Source organism: Raphanus sativus, chromosome 9, assembly GCF_000801105.2.
Source record: "Raphanus sativus cultivar WK10039 chromosome 9, ASM80110v3, whole genome shotgun sequence".
Taxonomy (NCBI): Eukaryota; Viridiplantae; Streptophyta; class Magnoliopsida; order Brassicales; family Brassicaceae; genus Raphanus; species Raphanus sativus.
Genome location: NC_079519.1, coordinates 11,903,900 through 11,928,132, shown reverse-complemented (window position 1 = coordinate 11,928,132; position 24,233 = coordinate 11,903,900). Strand labels below are relative to the sequence as shown.

General features: G+C 35.6%; 4 protein-coding genes across 8 annotated transcripts; 2 read left to right on the top strand and 2 right to left on the bottom strand.

The window, feature by feature from the left end:
• The first annotated feature begins 796 nt into the window (after nt 1–796).
• On the top strand, nt 797–4,487 carry LOC108823988 (sister chromatid cohesion protein SCC4). Of its 2 annotated transcripts, XM_056994621.1 has the most exons (12): nt 797–1,475; nt 1,601–1,669; nt 1,746–1,862; nt 1,931–2,432; nt 2,580–2,618; nt 2,712–2,833; nt 2,902–3,048; nt 3,159–3,248; nt 3,339–3,463; nt 3,541–3,746; nt 3,858–3,982; nt 4,058–4,487. In XM_056994621.1, the coding sequence occupies exons 1-12, from the start codon at nt 963–965 to the stop codon at nt 4,244–4,246; spliced, it is 2,244 nt and encodes a 747-aa protein (XP_056850601.1). In that variant the 5' UTR covers nt 797–962; the 3' UTR covers nt 4,247–4,487. The 2 variants fall into 2 exon arrangements, with proteins under 2 accessions (XP_056850601.1, XP_018452812.2); XM_018597310.2 differs by lacking the exon at nt 1,601–1,669 and having other exon boundaries at nt 798–1,475.
• Nucleotides 4,488–8,955: 4,468 nt separating this feature from the next.
• Nucleotides 8,956–11,343, top strand: LOC108824418 (F-box protein At5g51380). The gene is made up of 2 exons (XM_018597842.2): nt 8,956–10,372; nt 10,894–11,343. The coding sequence occupies exons 1-2, from the start codon at nt 9,165–9,167 to the stop codon at nt 11,159–11,161; spliced, it is 1,476 nt and encodes a 491-aa protein (XP_018453344.1). The 5' UTR covers nt 8,956–9,164; the 3' UTR covers nt 11,162–11,343.
• A 625-nt stretch (nt 11,344–11,968) lies between these two features.
• On the bottom strand, nt 11,969–13,512 carry LOC108823897 (cell number regulator 6). The gene is made up of 5 exons (XM_018597205.2): nt 13,354–13,512; nt 13,167–13,274; nt 12,837–12,951; nt 12,445–12,713; nt 11,969–12,332 (listed from the first exon to the last, which is right to left on the bottom strand). Exons 1-5 carry the CDS (start codon nt 13,354–13,356, stop codon nt 12,123–12,125), a joined length of 705 nt encoding a protein of 234 aa, XP_018452707.1. The 5' UTR covers nt 13,357–13,512; the 3' UTR covers nt 11,969–12,122.
• An 8,116-nt stretch (nt 13,513–21,628) lies between these two features.
• On the bottom strand, nt 21,629–23,991 carry LOC108827394 (uncharacterized). 4 transcript variants are annotated; one of them, XR_001945654.2, is made up of 9 exons: nt 23,832–23,991; nt 23,608–23,736; nt 23,487–23,526; nt 23,128–23,203; nt 22,839–23,039; nt 22,502–22,711; nt 22,102–22,412; nt 21,931–22,029; nt 21,629–21,862 (listed from the first exon to the last, which is right to left on the bottom strand). XR_001945654.2 is itself a non-coding variant. In XM_018600781.2 (8 exons), the coding sequence occupies exons 1-7, from the start codon at nt 23,872–23,874 to the stop codon at nt 22,146–22,148; spliced, it is 966 nt and encodes a 321-aa protein (XP_018456283.1). In that variant the 5' UTR covers nt 23,875–23,991; the 3' UTR covers nt 21,629–22,029; nt 22,102–22,145. The 4 variants fall into 4 exon arrangements, 2 of the variants coding, with proteins under 2 accessions (XP_018456283.1, XP_018456282.1); XR_001945653.2 differs by having other exon boundaries at nt 21,931–22,412; XM_018600781.2 differs by having other exon boundaries at nt 21,629–22,029.
• Nucleotides 23,992–24,233: the final 242 nt, after the last annotated feature.

Sequence of the window (24,233 nt, the reverse complement as noted above, 5' to 3'; positions counted from 1 at the left end):
GTCAGCTGACATCCCTTAAATATGATAAATGTTAGAAATGCATGTATTAAACGTAAAGTTTCTGCAGCATTAGTGGTTCTAGTAGTACTCTGACCCCCGTAATATCTTGAGTTCGAGCCCATAGTGGTTTGACCCCGGTTAAAACCAAACCTGGGTCCGCCACTGCGTGGAACATCAACTAGTATATTAATATTCACACTAAATTCGTTTATCGTAAGCATTGATGTTTCTCATATACATCTTTCTTATTCTTTGTAACTTTTATTGTTGTTCAACTAAATCTAACTCAATTTGCATTAAAATAGGTTTATTTAACAAGCTAGAAATAATTTAGTCCAATAAGCCTTAAAGATTTTTATTATGAGCAAAACCCAAAACTTTGATTCCATTATTGTTTCTTTTCATAAAAAAGAATTAGTTAGTTTACAAAAAACAAAAGAATTAGTTGACAAAAAAAAGATAAAAAGAATTAAAATCAAATATTTAGATATAAAAGAATTAAAATTAAAATCAAATTATTTAACATTTTACCAAAAATAAAATAAATAAAAATCAAATGTTCAGATATATGCAGGTACGACCTCGTCTAGGAAACGTACTTTTTTTTTGACATGAGAAATTGTGTATTAATCGTTGCACAAAAAAAAAGTGTGTATTAATCAATTTCGGTGTAAAAAAATAAAAAAGGAAGTGATTTACCCCCAAAAGGAAACTGACGTAGAAATTTACAAAAAATTAAACCCTGGGCCTAGCTAATTATGGAACGAAGCAAAATTAACGGGCCTGGATATCATTACACCGGGTCGGATCTGAGAGAGAGAGAGAGAACTTTCGACATCTTCTTCGCCGAGAAAAGAAAAAGGTCAAGGCTTGGTGTTCGTTCCACCGTCTCCGATCTCCAGTCAAAAAATCGGATCTTCCTGGGTTTCGATTCCACAAGTAAACAGAGATTGTAAAAGAGTATGGAAGGTGCTGCGGTGGCGGAAGGTCTGTGGGGACTAGCGGATCACCACGAGAAGCTTGGCGACATCGGCAAAACAATAAAGTGCTTAGAAGCCATCTGCCAGTCCCAAATCTCGTTCCTTCCTCTCGTCGAAGTCAAGACACGACTCCGCGTCTCAGCTCTCCTCCTCCGTTACTCTCACAACGTCAACCACGCCAAGTCCCATCTCGAGCGCTCTCTCCTCCTCCTCAAATCCATCCCTTCCTCCTTCGATCTCAAGTTCCGGACTTTCAGCTTGCTCAGCCACTGTTACCACCTCCTCGCTTCCTTCCCTCCTCAGCGCAACCTCCTCCTCAAGGCTCTCGAGCTCGCTTCCTCTGTCCCTCAGGATCTCTCTGCTTACCTCTGGTCTTGTAATTTCAACTCTCAGCTCGCTAACACCTTCATTATCCAAGCTGATTTCCCTTCTTCCCTCTCCGCTCTCGAGTCTGGCTTTCTCTCCGCTTCTCACATCTGTTTCCCTGAGCTCCAGGTTAGACTAGACACTCTTTTTTTTTTTTTTGAATGAACAGACTAGCGGTGAGTGTCCATATCAGCCTACATTATCGGCCGGTCACCGGAATCTGGAGTAACCCAGATTTTAATTTTTACCCCCAGTGGCCAGCGGGATTCAGGGTCCGTATTGGGGCCGAAGCTCCCTCAAGACCACTAAGCCGTCCTCGCTTGGTTGACTAGACACACTCTCTCTCTCTCTCTTCAGATGATTCTCTGTTATTAATGTTTTGTGGGTTTCTGTAATCAGATGTTCTTCACTGCATCTATGCTTCACGTTCATATCATGCAATGGACCGATGATTATTCAGTGGAAAAGGCTGTTCAGAGATGTGATGACATCTGGCAGACCGTTTCTTCAGACAAGGTAATGCTTCTGTTTCATTTGGTTTTGTCTATTCCGTCAGCTGATTGATTACTCCTGTCATTTTGTAGACTGAAAGATGCCCCGGTTTGTTCTTCTACAACGAGATGCTTCATGTTTTCTACCGCCTCAGGCTCTGTGACTACAAGAACGCTCAGCATCACGTCGACCGCTTAGACCAAGCCATGAATGCTCACTCCCACAAAACCCAGGAGGTTCAGCAGCTTCAGGATGAGCTCAGTTCGTTGAGTCATAGTCTCTCTCGTAACGACCTTCCCTACAGGGAAAGAGCAGCACTCTCCGACAGACAGTCTCAGCTCCAGGATCGTGTAAATGCATTGTCTCAATCTTCTACTACCACTGCTAACTCTCTGGAGCCTGCGTTCTTTGGCAATATGGACCGTGCGTGGACGGAGAGGCTACTGCTTTCACAATCTCCGATCGATGGAGAGTGGCTACCGAAAAGTGCCATCTATGCTTTGGTCCATCTTATGGTTGTCATATCCGGACGTCCCAAAGGACTCTTTAAAGAGTGTTCAAAACGTATTGACTCTGGAATGCTCATCATTCAAGGTTATAATTCTATAAATTCTTCTTTTTTTTTTATCTCACTAAAATCACCAGAAAACCATTTCTGCTTCTTAGGAACCAACTAAGAAGCTTAGGGGATTTCATATAATGGCATGACATTCATTCTGTGTTTGCTTTATTTTTATGCAGACGAACTGATCAAGCTTGGAATTACTGACGAAGTTAGAGGTTTAATACTACAACTCTATTGAAATTTGAATCTTGGTCGAAGCAACGGTTCTTAATGTTGAAGCTCACATTCGTTTTTTTTTTTCTCTGCAGAAGCTGATTTACGGCACACAGCTATCTGGATGTCTGGGATATATCTAATGCTACAGATGCAGTTCCTTGAGAATAAAGTGGCCTTGGAACTTACAAGGTCTGAATACGTCGACGCACAAGAGGTAAAATCATCGCTTCTATTTACCCCTTTCACTTAGGTCATATTAACAATAAATATTTGATGGTGCAGGCTCTGGTTGAGATGAAAAATTTGTTTACTCGATTTCCAACGATCTTGCAAGCGTCTGAGTGTGTGATTGAGATGCTCAGGGGGCAATACAGTCACTCCGTCGGTTGCTATGGTGAAGCTGCTTTCCATTCTATCCAAGCTTCTAAGGTAAAGTTTTCTTAACCTCATGTCTGTGCCTAGTTAAAATATTGAACCAACATATTTGACTTTATGCTACTGATAGTGATTTATTTATTATATGCAAAATGTAATTTCAGTTGACAGAGAGTAAATCGTTGCAAGCTACGTGTCAAGCTTTTGCAGCTGTTTCTTACCTTACAATAGGAGATGCTGACTCATCATCAAAGGTGTGACATTTTGATGTTTATACTTGCTTTGCTTTATAGCCGTGAGCTGCTGAAGAAGGCTGCTTACACCCCCTTCTGCTTTGTCTTTAGGCACTTGATTTGATTGGACCACTCTATGGAATAACGAATTCACTATCTGGTGTGCGAGAAGAAGCTAGTATTCTCTTTGCTTATGGTCTCCTTTTGATGAAGCAACAAGATCTACAGGAAGCAAGGTATGTGCTCCCTTCTCAGTTCACTAAGATAAAGATTTATGCTTTAAATGTAATGGTATGATGATATGAAAATGCAGAAACCGGCTTGCCAAGGGTTTGCAGATAGCGCATACTCATATGAGTAACCTGCAGCTAGTTTCACAGTATTTGACACTCCTGGGAAATCTGGCTCTTTCCTTACACGACACGGTACAAGCCAGAGAGATCCTTCGTTCCTCTCTTACACTTGCAAAGAAACTCTCTGATATCCCTACTCAGCTATGGGTTCTATCCAGCTTCACAGGTTTTTTATTATTATTATTATTATTATTATTAGTGTTATTTTTTTTGGAAACAGAATTGAGTTTTAAAGATCCAAATATCTGACCACAAGATTTTGGTTTTGTTACCGCAGCTCTGTATCAGCAGTTGGGTGAAAAAGGGAGCGAGATGGAGAACGAAGAACACAGGAAGAAGAAATGGGATGAGATGCAGAGTAGACTAGCTGAAGCGCGTGGATCCATCCATCACATTGAACTAGTAAGTGAAGAACCAAATGATTCTCTCTTTTATCTGTTGTTTAGATCTTTGAGGTTGACACAATTCTGCTTACAGGTGGAGAAAGCTAGGTTAGAAATGGATAGGGTGGAGGATGCACAAGAACAGTGTGAAGTAACATACGGGATGCAAGCGAGTCTGGACATTCCAGAGTCTGTGGGTATAGAAGGTCCATCACCGGCACAGTACTCCTCGAGGCTTGTAGGTTTAGACACGGGAAAAAGATGGGGAAAACGAAGGGTATGACTTACAAGTTACAACCCAGGAGCGATGAGTTGTAAGCTGTGTAAGATGTGTTGATTAGTTGGTGTATTATTTAGGAGTTAAATTGTAGAATATTGAAACATCAATAGAAGGCAGCTAAAAATGCCTTCGTTTACGGGTGTGTAGTCCGAAACCTGAAATTAGGCTATCTCTATACCCGACAGCAACATGGATCTGTCTGACTGGATATATAAGTTAATTTACAGAGTGTTTGGTCTGATAACCTTTGTTCTTGCTATTGAGTTATTTCATGCATGCTATAGTAACATATCAGTTAGATTATAAAGGAAATTAAAATATGTAAAATATACAGACGAGGGAGTACTTTGCATATACCACGTGGAAGCTCGGGAACTAATGCTGAAAGTGGTTCACGAGGAAATCTTTGAGCCAACAATACAAAACACAATTAGAGCATCGTTAACCTTAGCACTTCTAATGGAATACTTATTCATTTTTTAGTAATAATTACTCTCTCCGTTTCATAATAGTTAATGTTTTAGAAAGATAATTTTGCTTCAAATTAGATGAAGTTTTGAGATTTTAAAGTTACTTTAATTTTATTAGAAAATGTTCAACCAATTAGGTTTTACACTCTTTTTGTTATTGGTTAATTGATTTTAAAATTATATCTTTAAAATACTTTTATTAAAGAAATATAGTTTTCTTAATATTTGTGCACTAGAGTAAAACATCAAGTATTATGAAACGGAGGGAGTATGTCTTAAGAATTCAAATCAAGAAACCTCTAAATTTTTATCCTCCAATGTAAGTTGTTTATTTTGAGGTGTTTAAAAAAATTGTTAAACTTTTGGTTCACTGGGGAATTTCATCAAACACTTGGTGGTGGTCATAAACAGGTGAATGTTTTGAAGAGTGTAAACAACAAAACCTAAAACTAATTGAATCTCTAATTGGATTTTAAGGAGAAACCTTGACAGGAAGTTTCTGAAAATTAGAATTGTTGGTTGTGATTAGTGGAGGAGAATCAAGCAGATTGGGTTTTGGATTGTGGATGACAACAAAGGAGGAATACTTTTGATGCCGATGAAATTTGAGAGATGGGTCTGTCTGATTCCGTTCGTAAGGAGCGAACTCGAGGTCATGCTGAATCATGAGGAAAATACAGAAAGAGAAGCGAAAAAGAAAAGCAGAAGATGAAGGGGAAACAAAACAACACGTGTCTTTAAGCACCACTTCAGAAGACGCTTAATTAAGCACCGTTCTTGTGTAATTACTTCATTTTCATTTTTCTTTTAAATCCAAATCATTAAATAACCCATTAAGCAACTCATTAAGCACCTGGGTTAATGGTACTCTTAGTGGTTTTAAAGATTTTCAACGACAAAGTTTACAACAACTTCTTTCTCATGCTTTTCACCAAGATGATTATGATGAATAAAACAAGGCGGAACGTTATTCTTTGGTGTACAAGTTCAAAAATATACTAATTTTTATTGGAAATGTCTTAATACACTCTAAGAGTTAAAGTTTTGGTGTAAGTATTTCATTGATATAGCTGCAAGCACGCACTGACAAGGATAAGCCACAATTGCTTGAAGCTATGACTAGAATTTTGTGAAACAACGAAAATATTCTAAAACAGCTGAGTTTGGGCCAATCGAATCAAAATCAACATTTTGGAAGACTTTCATCTCGGAGTCCATCTTCTGTGGGCAACAATTCTGGCGGTCAAAGTTAATTTAGTATGGGTCCCGGTTTTCAACAGTGGAGAACACTGTCAAATGTACAACAGTAGGGCACACTATCAAGTGCATAACAGTAAAGCATACCACCAAATCCACAACATTGGACTGTACAGTCTGGTTTTCAACAATAGAAAACACTGTCAAATTCTCAAAAATAGGGGACATCGCCAAATACTCAACAGTGGGTTACACCACGAAATGCACAACAGTTGGAAACACCATCAAATTCTTAACAATGGAGAAGTACCGCCAAATGCACAACAATGCCAGGGGGGGGGGGGCACCACCAACTGCAAAACAATAGGACACACCGCTGAATGCTTAATAATGGGACACACCACCAAATGTTCATAAGTGGGGTACACAGACAAATATTTAATGTAATACACCACCAAGTATTCAACACTCGGGGTGGATGTTAAAGACCAAATCCTTGAAATGGAAAATCAGGGGAACGAATCCAACTAATATTCAATATGGATTTTCCTTGGGTAATAATCATAAAGTTTAAGATACTGCAACAAAAGGAACTTCGCTGGGTACCCAACAACCACAATCACCCGGGATAGGTTTAACAATTTTGAATCTGTACAAAATATTCGAAAAACCTAGATCAAAACATATGTTCAACATATGGGAAACATGCAAGAAAATCGAAGTGACGAAGAAGATGAAGATTAGTTTGGTATAATAATGTTTTGTCATTATTGCTATAGTAATTTGGCGTGAAACCTCTATTTATTAAATGCTTCCAAACATTTTCACGATTTGCCAATTTCGAATTGTTGCATTTCCGACATGGACAAAACATCTTACCGCTTTCTAGGGCGAGCGGTGTGGAATATGCTTGATGCATAAATGTCTCCAGTCCCGCAATGTATTCTTTCGTCACTCTCCCGTTAGCATCTCTATGCATATACATCCACCTCCGCAACTCGTAGACATTCCCGGAGCCTGACATTTTTTTCCTTTCACGTTTTTTTTTTTTCTTGTTGGTGTGTTTAAAATGATGTTAAAACTTCCATATTTATAGAAAATTTTCGAATCTAGTAGTTGAAGTTTTGCGATGAATTTGCGAGGAATAGGTAGGTAGCCAAAAAAAAACGTGCTTCAAAATTCCTCGTTAAGTTCACGTATATCATTTCCTCGTAAAGGTGACATAATCTTACGTTGATTTAACGAGGAATGTATATTTCCTCTTTTCCTCGTAAAGATAATGCAAGCTTTACGTGGTCTTTACGAGGAAAGTGTATTTTCTCGTTAAGACCACGTAAAGTTACGTTGGTTTTACGACGAAATATTGTCTTCGTTATTTTACGAGGAAATAACGAGGTTTACTTCTTTCTTTTTAATTTCCTCGTAAAATCGTCGTAAAGTTACGAGGATTATATTTCCTCGTTAATTTTCCTCGCCAAAGTGCTGTTTTCTTGTAGTGCAATGAGACTTCACTATTTTATCCAAGTTTTAAAATTTGCAGATGCAAATTTTGCCGAAGTAGTGATAGAGACGTGAATATACAACACATACTCAGAGAACGATTTAGATGACACAGAAACATTATACACTAAAAATGCAGTAGATGAAGAATATATAGCTTATTAAAGGAATAATATTGCAAATATGTTATGGAAAATTTTAAATTTTTGATATTATGTTGTCTATGCTGTGTCATAAGAAGAAATTAAAATTTTATATATTTATTAGTAATAATTATTCTTCTATATTAAATACTCCCTCCGTTTCAATAAGATCAATGTTCTAGGAAAAAATTTTGTTTCAAAAAGGTGTATTTTTTATGTTTTCAATGTACTTTTTGTCAACTAATAATTAAAAATTGTGGTTTTCAAAAACATTAATTACATTTCTTGAAATCTTTATTGGTTTAAAAGTATAGGAAACATAAAATTACAAAAAACTATGCAGTAATAACTATATTTTAATATGTTTTCTTAATATGTGTAAAAATCCTATAATATGTATTATTTTAAAACAAAGGGAGTATACATTTAAATTTAATTTGTATCCTGCACTGTTTATAATATTTTTATAATTCTATTATTAGTTCCGTAGCGCATTTTGTTTTTGTTACCATTCACATTTTACTATGTATTGTTTTTATTTTTTATGACCGGTAATATTCTAAGTTAATTTTTTTTTTGGACAAAATATTCTACAGTTAATAAAACCATACTTTAACTATATCACAATGGTGATTGGTTCGACTGTGTCTGAAAAAATTTAGCTGTAGGTAAGTTGGTCGTGGCTGTAGAGTTGTTACTGTATATTTTTCTGCAAAGACTTTTGCTGTAGTTAAATTTGTTGTAGCTGTAAGTTATATGCTGTAGATATTTCAAAATAAAATATGTTATGTATATAAAATAGTTATTTTTATCTACTAAGATAATTTACATTAATGATTTTTATAAATTATCAAAGTTTACTGTTATTTTGAGATGTGATATGTAAATAATATTTATATTATTTAAAATATTTCACTAATTTTTAAAACATACAGAACTAAATTAAAATATTTATAGATGTTTTTACTATGATTATCTAATTTATTTGATATTATAGATAGTTTTTTCTTTTTTTTAACAGCAATTCTCATTGATATTATAGATAATTTTTCCATTTTACAGTTTATACATCATATAAAACAAAGACGTATAATTTTGTCTAAAATACATAAGAAAAAAATTTGTTTTAGCTTTTTTTGCAGTAAATTTAAAAAAAAAGTGTTGCGAAAAAAAAAGTTTAAAAATAAAGCTAAAGCATAATTGGTAAAATTTAATAGAAATTTGTTGTACATAACTTACAAAAATAAAGTTACAAACATGATTGGTAGAGAGATACAACTCAACACGGTATCTAATCGGTATATTCATTACCACTCAATCTTGTGTATCATTCGGAGTCTAAATCCACATTGCTTATATTACCAAATCCAAAATCATTGTTCAATGCATCAAAAAGGTTACTATTCGGAATCTTAGTTTTTTATTGTAATTTTATTTTTATTTTATGCGGAAAAAAATTCGAAATACCTCTCCTTCTCTCTCTAGCCTTCGTTCTCTCTCAAACATCTCTTTCGAAGTATCCGTTAGAATCTAAGAGAGAAAAATCGCCACTAACTGAAAAACGAAGAAGCAGAGAGAGAGAGAGAGTAGTCATTACAACCTGAAAAGCAGATGACGTTCCCAAAAACGATGTCGTTACGCGAGAAGAATCCGACGAGTCCCAAATCGCCTCTTCCGAGAAGGAGACGGTCGAGCAGCTGGACCACCTCATGGCTCAACCACTCGACAACGTCCTTCAAGCAAGTCGTCTCCGCCGTGATGATGCAGCAGTCTTCTCATCAATCCCCAAGATCCATCTCAAAACCCCAAACCACTTCCACCACCGACATCAACATCAACATCGATCGAACCCTCTCCTTACCCGATTCCCTCCTCCTCAAAATCCTCCACAAGCTCCCCGAATCCCGAAACGACGCCGTTTCCTTAGTCTGCAAACGCTGGCTGAATCTCCAGGGACGACGGGTACGGACCATCAAACTCCTCGATCTTGACTTCCTCTTGTCAGGGAAGCTCCTCTCGAGATTCCCCAACCTCACCAATCTCGATCTGTCCAACGCCTGTGTCTACCCCTCGCGATACTCACCTATCTTGCTTTCCCACAAATCGATCTCGTTTCGTGTTTCTTCCAATCGGGACTTCGTTGAGAAGAATCTGTTACAGAGTGAACTGATTGATAGAGGGCTTAGGGTGTTAGGAAGAGGAAACTGCGACTTACTCAAACTCGTAGTGACTAACGCTACTGAAATGGGTTTGTTAGGTTTTGCTGAGCAGTGTTCTGATCTGCAAGAGCTTGAATTGCGCAAGTGCAATGACAATCTCTTGCGTGGTATCGCTGCTTGCGAGAATCTGAGAGTCTTGAAGCTTGTGGGGAGCGTAGACGGGTTGTATGCTTCTTCTGTTTCTGATATCGGTTTAACGATATTAGCTCAAGGGTGTAAGAGGCTTGCGAGGCTTGAGCTTAGTGGTTGTGAAGGTGGGTTTGATGGGATTAGAGCCATTGGGCAATGCTGTGAGTTGCTTGAAGAGCTTAGTGTTTGTGACCATAGGATGGATGATGGTTGGGTGGGTGCGCTTTCTTGCTTTGAGAGTTTAAAGACGCTGAGGATATCGTCTTGCGGAAAGATGGATGGGAGTCCTGGACCCGAGGAGTTGCTGGGTTCTTGTCCGGCTCTGGAGAGTTTGCAACTCGAGAGGTGTTGTCTGAGTGATAGAGACGGGGTGAGAGCGTTGTTTAAGGTGTGTGATGGAGCAACGACTGTTCATATTCAGGATTGCTGGGGACTTGATGATGATTGTTTCAGTTTGGCTAAAGCTTTCAGGTACCAATTTTACAAATGTTTTCCCTTCTTCTATTTAAGTTCATGGGCTGCTGTTGATAAAATGATTACTTTACAGACCAGAGGACAGTGTTATTCTATTGCTCTCTTTTCATATCTGCTTAAGGAGTCAAAAGCAGCTTCTTTGAGATAAGAACATGTAGTTTAGCTTTAATTAGACCATTAAAACTTAGAACTTGGTAGTGATGTTGCACATAATATGGTTAATATAAGAGATTGTGAAGAACATTGCTTTGATTTGTTTTTTGTGAATCTGTGATCCATAAATCTAAAGAACATGGTGCAAGTAAATCTGGTCAGGCGTGAATCTTCATAGGACGGTTCAGATGATGCAGTTAGGTGTAGATCTTCATAAGACAGTTAGTATTGTCGGTTGTCGAATCGTTTATGTAATATTCCTAATAATTGTAATATCATAATAAATCAGCGTTTAAGAAAAAAAAATCTAAAGAACTCTCCTCCTCGATGTCTTATGATGATCATTCTTTTTTTTTTTCTTGCAGGAGGGTGAGGTTTTTGTCTTTGGAAGGATGCTCGGTCCTAACAACAGGCGGTTTAGAGTCAGTGGTTCTGCGGTGGGAAGAGCTGGAGAGCATGAGAGTAGTGTCATGTAAGAACATAAAAGACAGCGAGATTTCACCGGCGCTCTCGTCATTGTTCTCCCTTCTCAAAGAACTGACGTGGGGACCAGACACAAGGTCTCATCTCTCATCGAAACTCCAAGGTGCTGGAATTGGAAAGAGAGGTAGCAAATTCTTCAAGAAGAGATAATGCGATTAAAGATGTGCCCTTAAAGATGTTGATGTAGTAGACAAAACTCTTTATATTTACTTTGTTGTAATTGATAAAAACATATTTGTAGAAACTCTTATGTATTGCAATGTTTTGTTATGTATAATTGTAACAATAAAACTATTTTCCTAGTAGCAATTTCAAATATTTTATTTTTTTCATTTTGGCTCTTCATTGAAAAATCAAAAAAGATTTACAAAAGACGTGTGTGACAGTGTGAGGGGTTATTAGTTGCGATTTCTAGAGAAAACAAGTTTGAGAAAGTCGAAACATTCACAAGAAAAGAAACTTCTACTTCTTAGTCTTCTCGTATCTTGGAGAGATCTCATGGCTTCGTCACTTCTATAAGCTCTCATCACCGTGTCTTGTTCCAGTTCGTCTTCTCTAAACATCAAATCTGCGGCGTCATCCTCACCGTAGAAAACATCTCTCTTTCCGGAGTCAACTACACCATTTCGTCGACATGGAGTAAGTCGTGACGAACGTAAGACACCGTCGGCAGTCGAACCAGCATCTCTTCCGATCATCTTGTATCTAACAGAAAAATTCAGCGCCAAGACCTTGCCTACCTACTTTCGTCGTTATCGTTACTTATATAAGAATATTTTTGCTTATTTCATTATATTAAATGAATAAGAAATTTATAAGAAATGATGTAAAACGTTTAACGAAAAAAAAATACAAAAATCTTAGGTAATTTCGTTTATGTTTACCCAAAACAAAGATAACAAGCTACGTAAGTAGAATATTTCAAATCAGATATATAGTTTAAATACTAATAAACTATTCTCTGAAAAAGAATAATTTAATTTTGCGATAAGGATCATGATTGTATGAATATTAAACAAACCAAGTCGGTTTACATATAATCCATTCCTCATAAATCCATTACAAAACAGAACAAAACAGGACCTTGAAATCTGGTTGAAACATTGAGTCTCTACAATGGCCGCATCTCGAGCCCAGAGCCATGACGTGAAACAGGGACGGAGTCATTAGAGGCAGTCATCTCTTGAACCGGTGGCGGGTTAACCACAGTCATGGGCATCACAAAGTTGTCTGAAAGACGGTTCTTCATCTCACGGTGCTCTTGACAAACCGCACAGAAATGTAGGCAACAATGCACCATACATGGGTCACATGGAGAGTTCTGTTTAATCAAAAACACATATTTTTTCGAATTATTTTGACATGTATCAATCGATTCTATGTTCTATATAAAGCCAGATTAAGATGTTACAAAAAGTTGGTGACTTTATTACCTGGAGATGATATTTCCTCTGTAGAGTTTGCCTGACGTTACCGGTGTAAATCCCACACATCCACCAAACGAACAGCAAGCCTTCCCACATAAGAAATGTTGTATGCGGATCGATACCGGGAGCACAAGCAGCAATGGATGCAACTGTTAGACCGCCTTCAACTACAATCGAGTGGCAAATACATGCCTTGGTCCACGAGGTTTCTTCGTCACTCAGAGTTTCATAGACACGTCCGAAGAGAACACTTGGGCAAAAGAGTCCCTGCCAAACTGTGTAATTAACAGTTTTAAGACAACGGAAGTAAGCTACTATGTTCTCCAAGAAACGACACTAATCACTTGATGATGTTTTTTTATACAAATTAAAAAAAAAAAAGAAAAATGAGAACTTACAGCTACTCATGTCCTCAGTGCACCCGAATATTCCAGTAGTCCATGGCTCATCTGCAGGAGCTTCAAAATTCTCAGGTAGAGCTTGGCCACACTCGTTGCATTTCTGAACAGCTAGCTGGGGAACATGTATTTTTGCGGAGAATCAGAGATGACAACACGATTTCACAGATCCAGACACAACAACACTAATCGAGCGCGTAATCCGACAGAAACATTCTCGATCATTAAAAAAAATCGAATCCAAGAAATATAACGGTAATCAGGTGACAGTTCTTCAGAAAACCTTTTAAGAAAGATCAGATCAGTAGAGAGAGAGAGAGGGAGACATACATGGGGAACCTGAATGGGTTGATTGAGTTCGCCGGGATTAACCTCATCGACCGGAGCTTGCTCCTTCGTCAACTTCACGTATTTCGACGGTGCTCCTCCCTCCGACATCTGAATCAATCAACATAATTTTGACGATGAGAAATCAAATCAACTAAAATCGTATAGGAAAGAGAAAAAAGACACGAACCATATGTTCTTCGTCTTTGCTCCGATGGTCGGATCTCTGTGTCTTTTGACTCTTCTTCTTTTTTTTTTTTTATCGCATTGAATTAGAGAGACTTTGGGTTGTTTCTCTGCTTTTAACCAAACTGTTACCAAACGAGAGTTAAAGACTAATTGGTCTGAAGACTTTTCCGTTGACTTACCCATCCCACTAAGCTACGTCCGAACAAAACGATGCCGTTTACCCTCTTCCAATGGATGAGACACTCGGTTAAGCAACCTCTCAACTTCAGCCAAAAGCATCCTCTGCCTAGAGCTGGCCATCCTCTACCCAATCTTCCATAATTTCAAATTCTAAAATCTATTTATTTGCGAAGTGATTTTTCGCGAGGGAACTCTCACGTTAAAAAGTTAGAGTGGTTAATGTCGATATTATACTTAATGAATAAAATATATAATTAAGCTAAAAATAAAAACGAAAATTAATTTATTTAATTAGATAATTGATTAAAATTAATAATAGTAATATTTATCCAAAATCTAAAAATATTTTAAATATAAATATAATTCCTATATGTATGTTGTGTTGTTATCTGAATTTGTTTTTAAAATATAAAGTTGAAAACATAAATTATATAACCAAATATTAGTCAAATAATTTTTAAAATTTTATATAATTGAAAAGATAATATTAAGTGATTTTTAAGATTTATTTCTATATAATAAATAATAAATATGTGTACAAAGAAATTTTCAAAAAATTATAGTTAATATGTAAGAATTATGATTAATTATAAATCTATTTTTATAATTAATATGTAAGAATTATTTTGAATATATCACATAAAATAATAATTTATTATCATAGTCTTTTAGTTAGTAACACATATATTAATGAGTAACTAGATTTTAACCCGCGCTCGGGAATATTTCAGTTTAATTTTATTTTTTGTTTGGTTTGGTTCAATTTTTGTTTTTTTTGTTTTTGGTTTTTTCAATCCAAAATATGGAAACCGTTCGTTTAATTATGAATTTCTATTTGGTTTTATTTTAATTATTTTTGTTCGGGCTGGAAAAAAAACTTTAATCAGAAGAACCAAACCAAATCAAATCCGAATAAGTTGTAGAAATTGGTTAATATCTGAATGGCAAAATTTTATATCTAGAAAACCGAGCCCGATCCGAATCGAAGTATTTCAAATAGCCGAATGTATCTGAAATATATTTATATAGTTAAATATATTATGTACTTTTAGACTAATATATAAAAGTATCCAAAATGTACGATATTTGAAATTTTCCTAAAGTAAATGTCTAAAATAAGTAAACAATACAAAAAACACAAAAAAATATTTGAAATATCATTAATTCTCTATAAAAATATTCAAATCAAACCAATTTCTACGTTAAGTTCAGTTATTCAGGCATACATTATTTAAACTTATATATAATATATTATTTTTAGTTTTAGATTTTCATATATAAATTTTAATTTTTTCAAATAATTTAAAAAGATTATTCGAATACGAACCTAACCCTCAAAAAAAAAAGAATCAAATATAGTTCATTTAAATATAGATGATGGTCTTCTTGTTAGCTTACTTCTATTTTGTTTTTTTTCTGATTGGTTTGGTTCAGTTTTTGGGTTTATGGTTTTTCCATCCAAGATATAGAAACCGTTTGTTTATTTTTAAATTTTGTTTCGGTTTGACTATTCTTGTTAAGGTTGGGCAAAAACTCTAATCTGAAGAACCGAACCAAACCCATCCGAATAAGTTGTACCGAATCAAAATTGGTTAAATATCCGAATGGATTAAAAATTGTATCTAAAGAACTGAAACCATATCCGATCCCAACCAAAGTATTTTGAATACCTGAATGTACCCGAAATATATGTATATACTTAAATATATTAATTATTTTTTGATTTAGTATATAAAAGTATCCAAAATATATGAGATTTGAAATTTTCCAAAAGCAAATAGCTAAACAATACTCAAAACACAAAAAAAAATATTTGAAATATCATTGATCCTCTATCCAAATATATGAATTTTAAATTTTTAAAAATAGCTTAAAAAGATTATCCAAACACGAACCGAACCCGCAAAAATCCCAAATATAGTTCCTTAAAATATATATGGTCGTCTTCTTAGTTGTTTATTATTTTCTATAACAACTAAAATCGGTCTGTATTATTATTTTTCATACTGATATCAATCTATCTATAGCGAAGTTGTTAAGATCATGGATTTTAATATCCATCGAATTTTGGAAAATATTTTAAAATAAAATTATGAGCATGTTAAGATTTGTTAGAAATCGGTATTAGTTAAGGAAAATACTGATAATATTCTTTAAACGAAAATGATAATCCTAATATTTTTTTCTGTTTAAAACAATGTAAATAATCATCATAAAGCCATTAATTGATAGATTTATTATACTCTAAAAAGCTTCCAGGTTATTGATCGAGAGAGATGTGGTTATTGTAAATATCACAAGTGATTTCTTGAATACTTGTCATACCTTTTGTATAACATAATATTCAATAATATTAGACATAAGCAATTTGACCAAAAATAAAAAAAGCAATTTGTTCGTATAGGTTTTGTATAGTTAATATTAATGAATTCCACATGTATAGAGGGCCTTGAATTTTGTTGTCGTAACTATTCGGTGGGCTTTCAGTTTTGTTGAGATTTTTGAACAATCTAAAATTTCAGCAGCTAATTGGTTGATTAATAAGTGTAAAAAATAATTAAAGTTTTCAAATAAGGAAATAGTATTCCATTGTAAATAACAATGAAAATTAAGGGCAGAATCCTATGAGGGATTCTGCTTTAATAGTAAAGATTATAAAATATTTAGTAATTATGATTTAATATAATAAAACCCAAACACAAAAACGAATTTAAACTTTATGAAATCAGACAACTCATTAAAACTGATATAATGAAAATATTTTAAAAAAAAAAAAAAAAGATAATTTATATACATATTTTGTTATTATCCAAGAATATCTTTAATAAATATTAACAATTATTTCTATATCTTTCAATCATAAATAAAATTAGTTACAAAAATATATAGTTCAAAATATTTCTACTATATATATGAAAAATTTCAAGAAATTAACAAAATAATGAATATATATATTTTGATAAATAAATTTCATATATATATATATATATATATATATATATATATAATTTTGATATTCTGTAAAAAAAACTTAAAGATCATAAACAATAACTTATCATGATATTTAGTTAGTAATTGTAAAATGATTAGGTCCGCTTGAGCGGACACAACACCTAGTATCAGTTAATCCTAAACCAATCTTAAAAGAAAAGTACCATATGATAGTTAGAAATATTTTCTTATAACAAATACAGCATAAAATATCAAAATGATCCAAATAAATTTTATCAGGGACGTAAAAACAATTATATCTCTAAAATTAATTAATCTATATTTAGGCTTTCGATTAAAGTTAAGAAGGGGTGGGATTTAGGATTTTTAAACTAATAGTAATTATAATTTTATGGTATAAATATTAGTTAAGTTATAAAAGTTTTTTTAAATATATTTGTTTGTCAATAAAAAGTTTTAATAATTATTTTTTTTTAAAATGGTTTAAATAGGATTTTCAGATTTCAAAAAAAAGTAAAAAAACTAAAAAACAAATTCACAAAAATTCAAAAAATTGGAATATGTTTTGGATTAAAAAAATCTTCGAAAAATTATTTTTATTATATGTTTAAAATTTATTTATATTGTTTTTTTTTTTTTTTTTTTTGTCATCAACATAAACAAAAACTCTCATCTTGACTCGATAATCCAAGCCGCTAACTCTGAGTCCATGTGAACGACAAAAGACGGTTGCATCCTTGCACTTCGTGCTAGTCTATCCGCCTGCATATTCTGTGTTCGTGGTACATGAATAATCTCTGAGTTGATGAGGACATCTTTAAGGGTCTTGATATCTTCCAAATAACTTGCAAAAGCTGGCCATTCCTCTGGTTCCGAAACCATCTTTACCAATTGGGAACAATCCGTTGCAAACGTAACCCTGAACTGACGTAAGTTTCTCATACATTCCATTGCCCATATCAGCGCCTCCACTTCTGAATGTAGTGGAGATAAACTTGCCCTGACATTCCTTGCACCCATTAGGCTATCAAAACCTTCCAAAGTACTATACCAACCTTGTCCCGAAGAAATGTCTTTATCCTTCCACGAGCCATCTATGAAACACCATCTCCCTATTCGTGGTCCAGGATTGTTGTCATCCACCTGTCGTACCTGAACCTGTGCATTCTCCATCTGTGCATCATTCCATAGTGCTGACTCTGTGTCTGCCAATTTTAACGTATCTCTCGGGTCTACATCAAGATTGCTAAAAACCTTAAGGTTCCTGGCTTTCCAAATGTACCATAAAATCCAAGGAAACTGATGACATTCCACTTTTGGGTCAATTCTCCAAAATAAATAATCCAAGTTTGTAAAAAGAGATTGGTATGGGAAAATAGCTGGGCTGGAGGGGATCCGTGAAAGAGCCCATACCTGACGCGCTGGTGGACACTCGAAAAACACATGATTTATTGTTTCCTCGGGAGCACCACATCTATCACAACATATATCCCCTTTTAGCCCTCTTGCTTGCAGGTTCTTCTTAACTGCTATGCACCCTGATACCAATTGCCACAAAAAATGCTTCATTTTTGGTGGACATTTAACTTTCCAGCAATATGCTTTCAGAATATCAACTGTAGGTCCTAACACTGGCAATGATCTCTCCTTATCCGGATAAACTCTCTCCACCTGATATCCTGACTTCACCGTGTATTTTCCATTGTTTGTAAAATGCCATCCATCCCTATCCCTCAAATGAACCTTACTCAGAGGTATACTTTCAATAATTTTGACGTCCTGAGGATCCACGAGAGTCCGAAGTGCCTGCGAATTCCATGTCCTTGAAGTTGAGTCAATAAGGGAATCAACTGTCAGATCAGGGTAAGTAATGTGAAGATTTTTGTTTGCTGGTCTCGGGCGAGTGGATGGGATCCAGGGATCATTCCATACTGAAATAGAAGATCCTGTACCCACCCTTTTAATTAGTCCTTTGCTAACCAGAGATCTAGCAGAAGTAATACTCCTCCAGCCATACGATGAGGAATATGATCGGATCGGTTCTAGGGGTGAAGCATTCCTAAAGTACCGTCCTTTGAAGACTCTTGAAAATAAAGTGTTGGGTTTCTCTATCAACCGCCATAGCTGTTTACCAAGCATAGCCGTATTAAAATCCGTAAGTTCTTTGAATCCCAAACCTCCTTCCTCCTTACTTAGAACTAACTTGTCCCAAGATTTCCAATGCATACCCTTAGTACTTCCACCTGGACTCCACCAAAATTGTGCAACTGCACTTGTTAGTTTCTTTGTTGTCGTCTTTGCATTTATTTATATTGTTATATTTATAGAGTAAATGTATAATAATATTTTACCTCTTAATGAAACATATTTTGTCATTTTTTCCTTGATTGCTTTTTTTGGTAAAAGAAAACATATTTTAGAGTCTTTTGGAAAATTTACTCATCTTAACATTTTACATGATATATTAATTCTCAAAAAAAAAACAATTTGCATGATATATAATAAGAAAACTCTAAAAGATAATTCTACACATATCTTACAGAACCATTACTTACATTTCCCTTTTTCTTATATAAGAGTTTCATCATTTTTTTTGAAACACAATTTTTTTTCTTTTGTACCACTTTTGAAACACAACTTAATTTCATTAAAATTTAACTTTACCGGTTACAATAAATAGAGAGAATCTCATTGATGGTTTTATTGTTCTCTTTGATGGTTTTGTTAAGTTTCCACAGGTTGTTTAATTTTTGATTGGACATAAATTACTTTATTCACTTTTTAGAAGTATACAAAATTTATTTCGATCTATCATTATTTAAATTTACATATTATTTAAGTTTGCATGGCGTATGTGAATCGGTCTCTCAACATTTCTGACTCATTCTCTTAAATAATATTTTTTGGATGATTTTAATCGTCGATGTCGTGATGGATTTTGACCCAACACTCGTCCACTAGATATCAAATGTGTGACACCAGCTGAAATGGTCAGCTATATCATGATACAGCCACAAGGCCGAAAAATGTGTCTTTAGAATTCGAGGATGTTTTTGACAAAAATATACCAACATAAGCTAAACCTGAAATGAAAAGGAAAGTAGGGGTGATCATTTCGACAAAAGCTTAGTGAGAGAAGCTCCAGGAGCCTCAAAATCATCATCCAACATTCACCACACAACATAACAAAAGCTCTACCTAAAACATCTATTATAACAAGAGCAATCAATCAAGAAATGAGGATAAACCCCGACGGTGCCAACATGAGACCATGCCACCTCGATTGGTCTCCGCGTTCCTCATGTTGTCACGTGAGAACTTTCATATCGTTATCTCCACGACATCACGCTGTCTCACGCCTTTATGCAATCAAGTTACATACAGCAGTTCACGCTTGATCCGCCACCACATACACTCGTTCCTGCCACATCACGATGTCTCCACCACATCATGCTGTGATACGTAAACGGTGCCATAACATTTACACGTTGTCTCCATGACATCACGATTTCTAATGTTGCCTCCACGGCATCCTGATTTCTAACGTTGCCTCCACGCTATTTCTAATGTTATAATGAATCATGTCAACTCACGCGATTGCCACATGATCCAACAAAAAACGATACAACGCCCGAGACATACATATACATCATTCCACCACGTTACACCTACACACATAGACCTAAAGGCCTTCTCTGTACCATATACACTACCCACACATGCAGATTTTCCACACAATGCAAACACCCACATACAAGTCTCAATCACCATACAACCATATTATAGATGTAAAATTTTAAATGTATCCATTTTGTGTTCAAATGTTTGGAAACTGAATAAACAGATTATAAAATACATGCATCACTAACTCTTACGTTATATCTTTTACATTTAATGTATAATAAAAGATGTGGATGGGTAACACATACAGATGAACAGTCTCTCTCTTAAATAAATTGAAAATACTTAACATACATTTGATAAACCTAACTTTTGAATGGTAGACATTCTTTATGGAAGAGATCCGATGTTTTTACCAACAAAATTAGATTGTACTACTAGATAAATTGGAATTAATTTAACATAAAAAATAATCGGTCTAACTATGATATTGTGAAAGTTCTTTAGTCCAGTGGTTTAACTAAGAATTCATTAATGCTTCTATAGCAAGAGGACTGGATTTCAAACTCCAGAAAACGTGAATTATGCAGATTATGGAGAAAATAGGTTATAAGAGGTCTTTAGATGGTGTATGGCGTATCATCGAACATAGATCTCATAAGACGGTCCGAAATGACGTAGTTAGACCTATATTCTCATTTTTTTTTGATCAACAACCTGTATTCTCATATAATAGTAGAATTATCAGTATTTTGGAAGGGTCGGATCTGACATTTTGGAACCATAAACATTGATTAAAATTTTAGTTATTTTTTTAATAATTTGGTTTATTTGACCTTTAAAAATTGTGGGGATTAAGATCAATGTTTTATTGGGCTTTGCAATCCCTACATTGTGGTCATTTAAAATATGTTACGACTGGTAAGACATAGATGATTGGGTAAATAACAAAGAGATTCATTGAAGTTAATATAAAAACAATAGAGGTTGATATAAAAACAAATGAGGTCTGTTAAATCTTGTGATAAAAAAATGAAAAAAGAGGTCTATTAAATCAACTAACACATACTAATAACACATACTAATAGATACGTCTACTACAACTTAGTTTGAAATTGTCAAATCGCATGACTGAAAATTAGTCAGTTTTCTTTGGAGCCATGACAGCGTCGAAGGAGCAATCACAGCTTGTTGGATACCCTCCAATCTCTGTACCTGAATTGAGGTCTGAATCGACAAACGGAACATGAACGGGGGGAGGACAGACAGCAATATTTGCCAGACGTGGAATTGGAAATGCATCAGTAGTAGACAAGACTACAAGTTACATCATTACTACAGCTAATACCATCGACGAAGGATTCAGGTTTTCCGACCATGGAAACTTGTTTGGCCACAGTGGATCTTTGTCCCAAGTGAATACAAGTGGCCAAGAGTCTTAAGAATATGGGTATTTACTTCTTCACATCCATCACAAGTTCTACGTTTCTTTACATGATTAGCTAAAACTGGGCGTGGAAACATTCCGACATAAAATCATAATTTTTTTATTAAAGTAAATATTACTCAAATGTAAAATCTTCGCTTAGGATGCAACCAAAGATTCCAAGAAACGAACAGTTAAAGACACTCAAAGTGCAGACAGAGAAAATAAACAAACTTCAAACACTGAACCCAAACTCTAGCAAATGATGACTTCTGCTTCATATATCTGTTACCTCAATTCAATCGAGCCCGATCTTCCCGAATTCTGTAGCCTTTTTATATCACAAAGGCATATCAAACCATCGAGGAATACAATTAAATCTGTAAAAGTTATACCTACCTCAAAACGCTTTTGACCTCTTAACAAATAACCGATGCAGAAGGTCTCAAACTCTTAGAAAAGCTGTGTGTGGACTTGGTAGAAAGACAATTCTTTCATCTGTAATAATTTTAACAGGTTCCAAAAGAAACACACATGGTAATAAAACTAAGGGGGATCTCACAATTCTACCTTGCAAAGCTCCAGGCCGCCAAAGACAGACAGATTATCTCAAACTAGTACTGGCGAACGGGACTTCTCGACACCCTTCTGTGACCACCAGACCTTCCATGAGGAGAACGTGACCTGCTTCGTTCACGACCCTCTCTCCCACTCCTGGATCTCCTGTCATACGGCTTTCTATGATCTCTACCGCGATCACGGTGTCTTTCTCTTTCCCTAGAACCGCTCCTCCTACTCTCGCTTTCCCTCGGTTTCCTTTTATCATCCGTTTCTTTTCCTCTGACTAGCCTTTCCTCTTCCTTCCCTTTATCTTTAGCAGCCTGCAGTTAATAAAAAAAAAAGCATTTAACAAGGAATAATTACTTGCATGAAGCATCAGGATACTAAAATATTCAATTGATAGGCTTACTTTTTGTTCAGCAAGAAAATCTCGGACCATGCCATAGCCAACATGTTGCTTCCCAGTGACATGAGACTGAGCCCTATCTACAGCATCACTAGACACAAGGAATGAACCACAAACCTCGCACAGTGCCATCTTCTTCTCATGTACCATCGCTAGTGCCTTCTCATTTGGACGTTGTAACAGCATTGCCTTCTCAGTATTAAGCGCTTCCACCTACCACAGTTGCAAAAAGAAAAGATAAGCGCTCAGTTCACAAGACGTATAATTTTACTGCAATGAGGGGAGGAATCAAGCAGAACACCATATAACAAGATCCACTTAAAAACTCAAAAGCATGTACCTTTCTCATTAGCGCTTCAGCTTCATCAACTTTGCCTTCCTCGCCAAGTGCTTCCACTTGTTCCAGAAGGTTCTTAATCTTCTCCTCCAAAACAGATAACTGTTCAGATTTTTCTGAGGATAGAGTAGGCGGTGGAGGAGGTTCAACCTCTTGTGCAAGACGTTCCCGTCCACGCCTTACCTTCCTATCAAGATCGTTCACCTGCAACCAATTCCCAATCTTAGCACATAGAACAAAACCAATACTAATGATATAAAAAAAAAAAATAGGAGTGGAAAGCATTACACACCAACTTCTCGCAAAACTGAACAAGCTCAGCATCGAATTTTGGAACATAGGAATCATGTCTCGGAGAGTTCTCGAAGCTGAAACAAGCCAAGCCAAAAAAAAAAGATAAAGATTTAGACTTGTTGAGTAAAAAATGGCGGTCTTAAGGAGGGCTTAATATTAACCTCTACAGAGAACATTGATGGACCAAAACGGAGCAACCAAATAACCAACTTTCTTTGTTTTTTATTTTCAAGACCATGGCATAGAGTACTACAGTGTAACTGACTTAATCAAATGAAGCACAGTTATGTCACAAGAAGCGACTCAGATTGAAATTAAATACTAAAACATAATGTAAAGTGGAGACAAGCTTCTCACCTCTCTTTTAACTTTGGATCATGAATTCTCGAGCATGCTCCTGAGAAAAAAAAGCAAAACCACAAATGAAGAGCTAAGACAATAGAGAAAAAGCAAAGGAGTTAAAAGTTAAGTGACAAACCAAGATCACTTTTGGTGTTGACGAAGAGGTCATGAGGACAAAATCGAACCATGTAGAATGCACAGACCTCTCTATCATCCCACTTAATCTCCTTGAACCCTCTTCTCTCTTCGTCCGTCAGATTACGAGCTGCGAATTTCCACAGAATTATTCCCTTTACTTATTATTGCGTCATTTAAACGGAAAATTCACCCAAAAAAAACTAACTAGATTGGGAAACTAACCAGCACCCATAAGTTCGTCCAGCAGAGCTCTTTGAGCGTCCATAGCGTATTACGAATTCGAGAGAGGATGACGAACAGAACAAAACAAGTGTGATGATGATTTAGGGTTGGTTTGTGTTGGAGATGGATTTAGCATCCCTCCACAAGGCCCATCGAACAACAACTTTCGGCCCATCGGCATCGAGATCCCTCTTTTGAGATTGGTTCGATCGATCGTTTGAACCGGACGACCGATCGATCGGTTAAACTTATTTAGGCTCAATACGCCATTGCTTGGCTAGGAAGCCCACGAACACAAATTCAGGCCCAAAGGTTCTAGGGCGAACAGGTCCTAGGGCGAACGAAGAGCAAATTAACGAGAGCTATAAAAGAAGGTCGAGATGGAAAGAGAAAGGGATCCAA